The sequence below is a fragment of the Entelurus aequoreus genome, linkage group LG23, assembly GCF_033978785.1.
Source record: "Entelurus aequoreus isolate RoL-2023_Sb linkage group LG23, RoL_Eaeq_v1.1, whole genome shotgun sequence".
NCBI lineage: Eukaryota > Metazoa > Chordata > Actinopteri > Syngnathiformes > Syngnathidae > Entelurus > Entelurus aequoreus.
In genome coordinates, this window is record NC_084753.1 from 44,237,431 (window position 1) to 44,247,750 (window position 10,320).

Sequence of the window (10,320 nt, forward strand, 5' to 3'; positions counted from 1 at the left end):
GCTTTATAACAATTAGGGAGGTTTGTGTCATGTTTGTCCTCCTACAGAAACCATATTAAAACCCAAAATATTTTTTTTCCCGTCATCTTTTTCCATTTTTCACACATTTTTGAAAAAGCTCCAGAGAGCCACTAGGGCGGCGCTAAAGAGCCGCATGCGGCTCTAGAGCCGCGGGTTGCCGACCCCCGCCCTAGCTCATAACATCACAATGGCTATGTTGCATGCTGGGTAGTGTAGTTCGTATTTTCCTTTGCTCATAACATAACAATGGCCATGTTGCATGCTGGGTAGTGTAGTTCGTATTTTCCTTTGCTCATAACATAACAATGACCATGTTGCATGCTGGGTAGCGTAGTTCGTATATCCCCTAGCTCATAACATAACAGTGGCCGTGTTGCATGCTGGGTAGTGTAGTTCTCATACTGCTCGCTCATCGCAACACAATGGCGTTTGACGGAGAAGACGTTGTTTTGGTTATTATAGTTTATAGATCTTAATCACAACGTACACGTACACATATATATATATATATATATATATATATGTCGTTTAATAGAGTAAACATCGTTAATGCTTGTTTGTATCCGGACACATTAGTCTGAGTGCACTTGGACGTGCTAGCCTGGTTAGCTTAGCTTGTTGGCTAAGAAAGAAGACAACAAAGCAGAGATGCAAAGTAAGTGTAAAGTTGTTATTTGTCTGCTCGCAGTCTTCCTAACTGCTGCCGTTGAACAAACATTTATGATGTTACACACAAATAAAAGCCTATAGCAGAGCACGACGAGGAACTTTGTCCAACAAAAGAGGAGAAGGAGCGACAACATCAACTACAGCAGGGTCCGGGTCCCGGTACTGGTTTGTGACGCATTTGACCCACTAAACACACCAATAACTTCTTATTCCATGTTTATTACTACTCCTGACAGGAAGTCCAGTCAGATAACTTCGTTTGTGACACTTGTTAACTGCTAGCATGCTAATGTTAGCATGCTAATGCTATGAAAATGCTACCTTTTTAGCTAATTCTACGTTTTTTTGTCTCTCTAATTAGACCACCATGCACCTTACAGTCATATAACTTTGGTATGCCACACACACTAACTGATAGCATGCTAACGTTAGCTTGCTCGCGTGCTAACTTTTTGCGCTAGTTTTGCAACCGTTTACCCCAGAGTCGTGCAACTTAGTACACGACACTTGTCAACTGTTAGCATGCAAATGTAAGCGTGCCAACATTAGAGTGCTAATGCTAGCCTTTTTGCTACTTTCTGTGTCTACACCAACAAATACTGCATTTTTGGTATTTGTTCTTACCCAGTCATGTGCTAGCTTCTTAACGTTAGCGTGTTAGTATGCTAACATTAGCATGGCTACGTTTCCAGCCTATATTACACCTTTTTTTGTGTAATTCCGCAGCCACACACCTTAGAGTCATACAACTTGGTATTTTGAAACATGCTAACTGTATGCATGTTTACGTTAGCATGCATGCTAATGTTAGCATGCTACATTTTTAGCTAATTCTACGTTTTTTACTCTCTAATTAGACCGCCATGCACCTTACAGTCATATAACTTGGTATGTGACACACACTAACTGATAGCATGCTAACATTAGCTTGCTAGCATGCTAACATTAGCATGCTAAATTTTTTCGCTAGTTTTGCAACCGTTTACCACAGAGTCATGCAACTTGGAACGTGACACTTGTAAACTGTTAGCATGCTAACATTAAAGTGTTAATGCTAGCCTTTTTGCTACTGCATTTTGGTATTTGTTCTTACCCGGTCATGTGCTATCTTCTTAACGTTAGCGTGCTAGTATGCTAACATTTGCATGGCTACGTTTCCAGCCAATATTACACTTTTTGGTGTAATTCCGCAGCCACACACCTTACAACTTGGTATTTTGAAACATGCTAACTGTACGCATGTTTACGTTAGCATGCATGCTAATGTTAGCATGCTACCTTTTTAGCTAATTCTACGTTTTTTTCTCTCTAATTAGACCGCCATGCACCTTACAGTCATATAACTTGGTATCTGACACACACTAACTGATAGCGTGCTAACATTAGCTTGCTAGCGTGCTAACATTAGCGTGCTAAATTTTTGCGCTAGTTTTGCAACCGTTTACCCCAGAGTCATGCAACTTGGAACGTGACTCTTGTAAACTGTTAGCATGCTAACATTAGAGTGTTAATGCTAGCCTCTTTGCTACTTTGGCTACTGCATTTTGGTATTTGTTCTTACCCGGTCATGTGCTAGCTTCTTAACGTTAGCGTGCTAGTATGCTAACATTAGCATGGCTACGTTTCCAGCCAATATTACACTTTTTGGTGTAATTCCGCAGCCACACACCTTACAACTTGGTATTTTGAAACATGCTAACTGTATGCATGTTTACGTTAGCATGCATGCTAATGTTAGCATGCTACATTTTTAGCTAGGTCTACGTTTTTCTCTCTCTAATTAGACCGCCATGCACCTTACAGTCATATAACTTGGTATGTGACAAACACTAACTGATAGCATGCTAACATTAGCTTGCTAGCGTGCTAAAATTAGCGTGCTAAATTTTTTCGCTAGGTTTGCAACCATTTATCCCAGAGTCATGCAACTTGGAACGTGACACTTGTAAACTGTTAGCATGCTAACATTAAAGTGTTAATGCTAGCCTCTTTGCTACTGCATTTTGGTATTTGTTCTTACCCGGTCATGTGCTAGCTTCTTGACGTTAGCGTGCTAGTATGCTAACATTAGCATGGCTACGTTTCCAGCCAATATTACACTTGTTGGTGTAATTCCGCAGCCACACACCTTACAACTTGGTATTTTGAAACATGCTAACTGTACGCATGTTTACGTTAGCATGCTAGCATGCTAACAATAACGTGCTAGCTATTTGAAATGAGCTAGTTTTTCGCAACCGTTTACCCCAAAGTCATACAACTTGGTACGTGACACTTGTAAACTGTAAGCGTGCAAACGTTAGCATGCTAACATTAAAGTGCTAACTTTCTTTAACCAAATGTACTCATTGTTCTCTAATTCCCCAGCCATACACCTTAGAGTCATACAACTTGGTAATTTGAAACATGCTAACTGTATGCATGTTTACGTTAGCATGCATGCTAATGTTAGCATGCTACCTTTTTAGCTAATTCTAAGTTTTTTTCTCTCTAATTAGACCGCCATGCACCTTACAGTCATATAACTTGGTATGTGACACACACTAACTGATAGCATGCTAACATTAGCTCGCTAGCGTGCTAACATTAGCGTGCTAAATTTTTTCGCTAGTTTTGCAACCATTTACCCCAGAGTCATGCAACTTGGAACGTGACACTTGTAAACTGTTAGCATGCTAACATTAGAGTGTTAATGCTAGCCTCTTTGCTACTTTTGCTACTGCATTTTGGTATTTGTTCTTACCCGGTCATGTGCTAGCTTCGTAACGTTAGCGTGCTAGTATGCTAACATTAGCATGGCTACGTTTCCAGCCAATATTTTTCACTTTTTGGTGTAATTCCGCAGCCACACACCTTACAACTTGGTATTTTGAAACATGCTAACTGTATGCATGTTTACGTTAGCATGCATGCTAATGTTAGCATGCTACATTTTTAGCTAATTCTACGTTTTTTTCTCTCTAATTAGACCGCCATGCACCTTACAGTCATATAACTTGGTATGTGACACACACTAACTGATAGCATGCTAACATTAGCTTGCTAGCGTGCTAAAATTTTGAGTTTGAGTTTGACCACTCCTTTTAGAGGCGGCCTCAGTGATGTTGACTGGGGAACTCCTGAATAGATAGAGGGACGCGGGAGCTGTACCTTAGAGCGTAGGGCGAGACTGTGACTAGCCCCAGCACATTCCGTCACATATTGTGCGCACCGGAAGCTGCTTCGCATGATAATGTTTGACCACTCCTTTTAGAGGCGGCCTCAGTGATGTTGACTGGGGAACTCCTGAATAGATAGAGGGACACGGGAGCTGTACCTTAGAGCGTAGGACGAGACTGTGACTAGCCCCAGCACATTCCGTCACATATTGTGCGCACCGGAAGCTGCTTCGCATGATAACGTTTGACCACTCCTTTTAGAGGCGGCCTCAGTGATGTTGACTGGGGAACTCCTGAATAAATAGAGGGACGCGGGAGCTGTACCTTAGAGCGTAGGGCGAGACTGTGACTAGCCCCAGCACATTCCGTCACATATTGTGCGCACCGGAAGCTGCTTCGCATGATAATGTTTGACCACTCCTTTTAGAGGCGGCCTCAGTGATGTTGACTGGGGAACTCCTGAATAGATAGAGGGACGCGGGAGCTGTACCTTAGAGCGTAGGACGAGACTGTGACTAGCCCCAGCACATTCCGTCACATATTGTGCGCACCGGAAGCTGCTTCGCATGATAATGTTTGACCACTCCTTTTAGAGGCGGCCTCAGTGATGTTGACTGGGGAACTCCTGAATAAATAGAGGGACACGGGAGCTGTACCTTAGAGCGTAGGACGAGACTGTGACTAGCCCCAGCACATTCCGTCACATATTGTGCGCACCGGAAGCTGCTTCGCATGATAATGTTTGACCACTCCTTTTAGAGGCGGCCTCAGTGATGTTGACTGGGGAACTCCAGAATAGATAGAGGGACGCGGGAGCTGTACCTTAGAGCGTAGGGCGAGACTGTGACTAGCCCCGGCACATTCCGTCACATATTGTGCGCACCGGAAGCTGCTTCGCATGATAATGTTTGACCACTCCTTTTAGAGGCGGCCTCAGTGTTGTTGACTGGGGAACTCCTGAATAGATAGAGGGACACGGGAGCTGTACCTTAGAGCGTAGGACGAGACTGTGACTAGCCCCAGCACATTCCGTCACATATTGTGCGCACCGGAAGCTGCCTCGCATGATAACGTTTGACCACTCCTTTTAGAGGCGGCCTCAGTGATGTTGACTGGGGAACTCCTGAATAGATATAGGGACGCGGGAGCTGTACCTTAGAGCGTAGGGCGAGACTGTGACTAGCCCCAGCACATTCCGTCACATATTGTGCGCACCGGAAGCTGCTTCGCATGAGAATGTTTGACCACTCCTTTTAGAGGCGGCCTCAGTGATGTTGACTGGGGAACTCCTGAATAGATAGAGGGACACGGGAGCTGTACCTTAGAGCGTAGGACGAGACTGTGACTAGCCCCAGCACATTCCGTCACATATTGTGCGCACCGGAAGCTGCTTCGCATGATAATGTTTGACCACTCCTTTTAGAGTCGGCCTCAGTGATGTTGACTGGGGAACTCCTGAATAGATAGAGGGACACGGGAGCTGTACCTTAGAGCGTAGGACGAGACTGTGACCAGCCCCAGCACATTCCGTCACATATTGTGCGCACCGGAAGCTGCTTCGCATGATAACGTTTGACCACTCCTTTTAGAGGCGGCCTCAGTGATGTTGACTGGGGAACTCCTGAATAAATAGAGGGACGCGGGAGCTGTACCTTAGAGCGTAGGGCGAGACTGTGACTAGCCCCAATACATTCCGTCACATATTGTGCGCACCGGAAGCTGCTTCGCATGATAATGTTTGACCACTCCTTTTAGAGGCGGCCTCAGTGATGTTGACTGGGGAACTCCTGAATAGATAGAGGGACGCGGGAGCTGTACCTTAGAGCGTAGGCCGAGACTGTGACTAGCCCCAGCACATTCCGTCACATATTGTGCGCACCGGAAGCTGCTTCGCATGATAATGTTTGACCACTCCTTTTAGAGGCGGCCTCAGTGATGTTGACTGGGGAACTCCTGAATAAATAGAGGGACGCGGGAGCTGTACCTTAGAGCATAGGGCGAGACTGTGACTAGCCCCAGCACATTCCGTCACATATTGTGCGCACCGCAAGCTGCTTCGCATGATAATGTTTGACCACTCCTTTTAGAGGCGGCCTCAGTGATGTTGACTGGGGAACTCCTGAATAGATAGAGGGACGCGGGAGCTGTACCTTAGAGCGTAGGGCGAGACTGTGACTAGCCCCAGCACATTCCGTCACATATTGTGCGCACCGGAAGCTGCTTCGCATGATAATGTTTGACCACTCCTTTTAGAGGCGGCCTCAGTGATGTTGACTGGGGAACTCCTGAATAAATAGAGGGACGCGGGAGCTGTACCTTAGAGCATAGGGCGAGACTGTGACTAGCCCCAGCACATTCTGTCACATATTGTGCGCACCGCAAGCTGCTTCGCATGATAATGTTTGACCACTCCTTTTAGAGGCGGCCTCAGTGATGTTGACTGGGGAACTCCTGAATAGATTGAGGGACGCGGGAGCTGTACCTCAGAGCGTAGGGCGAGACTGTGACTAGCCCCAGCACATTCCGTCACATATTGTGCGCACCGGAAGCTGCTTCGCATGATAATGTTTGACCACTCCTTTTAGAGGCGGCCTCAGTGATGTTGACTGGGGAACTCCTGAATAGATAGAGGGACGTGGGAGCTGTACCTTAGAGCGTAGGGCGAGACTGTGACTAGCCCCAGCACATTCCGTCACATATTGTGCGCACCGGAAGCTGCTTCGCATGATAATGTTTGACCACTCCTTTTAGAGGCGGCCTCAGTGATGTTGACTGGGGAACTCCTGAATAAATAGAGGGACGCGGGAGCTGTACCTTAGAGCATAGGGCGAGACTGTGACTAGCCCCAGCACATTCTGTCACATATTGTGCGCACCGCAAGCTGCTTCGCATGATAATGTTTGACCACTCCTTTTAGAGGCGGCCTCAGTGATGTTGACTGGGGAACTCCTGAATAGATTGAGGGACGCGGGAGCTGTACCTCAGAGCGTAGGGCGAGACTGTGACTAGCCCCAGCACATTCCGTCACATATTGTGCACACCGGAAGCTGCTTCGCATAATAATGTTTGACCACTCCTTTTAGAGGCGGCCTCAGTGATGTTGACTGGGGAACTCCTGAATAGATAGAGGGACGCGGGAGCTGTACCTCAGAGCGTAGGGCGAGACTGTGACTAGCCCCAGCACATTCCGTCACATATTGTGCGCACCGGAAGCTGCTTCGCATGATAATGTTTGACCACTCCTTTTAGAGGCGGCCTCAGTGATGTTGACTGGGGAACTCCTGAATAGATAGAGGGACGCGGGAGCTGTACCTTAAAGCGTAGGGCGAGACTGTGACTAAGTGCCATGCGTTCTCCTCGCTGAGCCAAATTGAACTCTGTCTGCATCATTCCTTGCTTCTTGCCTGTTTAATAGATGTCATCAGTGTTTGAACCTGACAAGGGGCCAAGCCCAACTCCTGGAGCGGTCCTCTTCCAGCATGACTGTGCACCAGTGCACAAAGCAAGGTCCATAAAGACATGGATGGCAGAGTCTGGTGTGGATGAACTTGACTGGCCTGCACAGAGTCCTGACCTGAACCCCACTTTTGGCAATATAATGTATGTTACTGCATATTTAACCCGTTTTAAAATGGTTTCCTTATCAATTCTAAATGAAATGGTATATTGCCGACCCCGTGTAAAAAAAATCCTTCCGTTTGTCCCCCACAGAGATTTCATGCCAGTGCATACAAACTTGCTTTTCTTTAGCGCACGTAAAGTAGCAAAGCTGGATGTTTCTAAAACGTGCGTGTCTTTGTGCGTCCCGCAGACGTCCGTGGGGAACATCTTCTCCCTGAGCGGCGGGGGGTGGAGCGTCGGGATGGCGAAGGAGGAGCCACACACCTCCCACTTTAAAGAGGAAGAGGAGGAGCACAGCGTCAGCCACGAATGGTCGGAGGAGCTCCCAGTGGTTGTGAAGAGTGAAGATGACGAGGTCAGAGGTGAGAGAGAGGAGAAGAGAGAGGCGGAGCCTCCGGCAGAAGGTGAGGGAGACCACTGTGGAGGAGACAAGATGTTAGCTCCGCTATCAGATAGTGACGAGACGACGTCTCACTCTCCTGACATTGATGATGAAGACTCTAAAGAGGACAACACACACCTGACATGTTCTCACTGTGACAAAACCTTCAAATACCCCAGTAAACTGATAAGTCACATGAGAACGCACACCGGAGAGAAACCCTTTTTCTGCTCGGTTTGTGGTAAAGGGTGCGCACAAAAAAACGATTTGAAAGCCCACATGCAAAAACACACCGGAGTAAAACCTTTTACATGTTCAGTGTGCGGTAAAGGATTTGCCCGTAAATACGTGTTGAAGCACCACATGGAGTCGCACCCCGCTGTGGAGAACACCTTTCCATGTTCAATATGTGGTAAAGTCTTTTTACAGGCCAACTATTTAAAAAAACACACCAGGACGCACACCGGAGAAAAACCTTTTCCTTGCTCGGTATGCGGTAAAGGTTTCGGAAGCAGTCAGTTTGTGAAAGCACACATGAGAACGCACACCGGAGAAAAACCCTTTCCCTGCTCAGTCTGCAGGAAAGGTTTTACACAAAGGCAGCACGTGAAAGAGCACGAGAGAACGCACACGGGGGAAAAACCCCATGTCTGTTCGGTCTGCGGGAAACCTTTTGCGCGTCGTCACCATTTGATAACACACATGAGAACGCACACCGGTGAGAAAGTGTTGAGTTGTGGTGTGTGCGGTGAGAGATTGTCTTCCGAGTACCAGGGTAAGAAACACAAGTGTGCTGGTGAGAAAGTGTTGAGTTGTGGTGTGTGCGGTGAGAGATTGTCTTCTGAGTACCAGGGTAAGAAACACAAGTGTGCTGGTGAGAAAGTGTTGAGTTGTGGTGTGTGCGGTGAGAGATTGTTTTCCGAGTACCAGGGTAAGAAACACAAGTGTGCTGGTGAGAAAGTGTTGAGTTGTGGTGTGTGCGGTGAGAGATTGTCTTCTGAGTACCAGGGTAAGAAACACAAGTGTGCTGGTGAGAAAGTGTTGAGTTGTGGGGTGTGCGGTGAGAGATTGTCTTCTGAGTACCAGGGTAAGAAGCACAAGTGTGCTGGTGAGAAAGTGTTGAGTTGTGGTGTGTGCGGTGAGAGATTGTCTTCTGAGTACCAGGGTAAGAAGCACAAGTGTGCTGGTGAGAAAGTGTTGAGTTGTGGTGTGTGCGGTGAGAGATTGTCTTCTGAGTACCAGGGTAAGAAGCACAAGTGTGCTGGTGAGAAAGTGTTGAGTTGTGGTGTGTGCGGTGAGAGATTGTCTTCTGAGTACCAGGGTAAGAAGCACAAGTGTGCTGGTGAGAAAGTGTTGAGTTGTGGTGTGTGCGGTGAGAGATTGTCTTCTGAGTACCAGGGTAAGAAACACAAGTGTGCTGGTGAGGACAGCAAATGATTTTCCTTTCTAACTGTAAATGATTCCTTTACACCAATGTTCAAGTTAATGTATTGTTTTTATTGTAAAGAATAATAAATACATTTTAATTTAATTCTTCATTTTAGCTTCTGTTTTTTCAACGAAGAATATTTGTGAAATATTTCTTCAAACTTATTATGATTAAAATTCAAAAAAAATATTCTGGCAAATGTAGAAAATCTGTAGAATCAAATTTAAATCTTATTTCAAAGTCTTTTGAATTTCTTTTACAATTTTTGTTCTGGAAAATCTAGAAGAAATAATGATTTGTCTTTGTTAGAAATATAGCTTGGTCCAATTTGTTATATATTCTAACAAAGTGCAGATCGGATTTTAACCTATTTAAAACATGTCATCAAAATTCTAAAATTAATCTTAATCAGGAAAAATTACTAATGATGTCCCATAAATTATTTTTTTTATTTTTTCAAAAAGATTCGAATTAGCTAGTTTTTCTCTTCTTTTTTTCGGTTGAATTTTGAATTTTAAAGAGTCGAAATTGAAGATAAACTATGTTTCAAAATTTAATTGTCATTTTTTGTGTGTTTTCTCCTCTTTTAAACCGTTCAATTAAGTGTAAATACCATTAATTATTAATAATGACATAGAGTTACAGGTAAATTGAGCAAATTGGCTATTTCTGGCAATTTATTGAAGTGTGTATCAAACTGGTAGCCCTTCGCATTAATCAGTGGATGTGTTGTTCGAGGCTGGTCTCTATTCTCAAATATTTGACAATAAATTACAAAATACCTATTCTGTGCTTGGTGGTACCTTTGAGTTCAGTTTATATGTCATTAAGGAACTTGGGACTGACCAGCGTTTTACATCCCACTTGGAGGAACATCTGGTCAAACGCAACAGTACCCAAGAAGTAGCTCTTGCTTTCAAAAAGGTTGGTGACCCCTGATGTACATGATGTACATATATGTTTTACATGTGTTCATACCTTTGCTTTTGAGTACATACAGTATAAATCCCTCTTAGTTGGTTCACATGTGAAACATCTTC

The 10,320-nt window shown here is 45.0% G+C and overlaps 1 protein-coding gene across 5 annotated transcripts; it reads left to right on the plus strand.

Moving 5' to 3' along the window:
• The first annotated feature begins 436 nt into the window (after positions 1-436).
• On the plus strand, positions 437-9,702 carry LOC133640416 (gastrula zinc finger protein XlCGF57.1-like). 5 transcript variants are annotated; one of them, XM_062033810.1, is made up of 4 exons: positions 438-676; positions 765-855; positions 7,264-7,448; positions 7,660-9,701. In XM_062033810.1, exon 4 carries the CDS (start codon positions 7,711-7,713, stop codon positions 9,286-9,288), a length of 1,578 nt encoding a protein of 525 aa, XP_061889794.1. In that variant the 5' UTR covers positions 438-676; positions 765-855; positions 7,264-7,448; positions 7,660-7,710; the 3' UTR covers positions 9,289-9,701. The 5 variants fall into 5 exon arrangements, with proteins under 5 accessions (XP_061889797.1, XP_061889794.1, XP_061889795.1 ...); XM_062033811.1 differs by having other exon boundaries at positions 765-849; XM_062033809.1 differs by lacking the exon at positions 765-855.
• Positions 9,703-10,320: the final 618 nt, after the last annotated feature.

Coding starts and splice junctions, on each gene's coding strand:
- LOC133640416 (XM_062033813.1), top strand. CDS start 7,711: ATGGCGAAGGAGGAGCCACACACCTCCCACTTTAAAGAGGAAGAGGAG.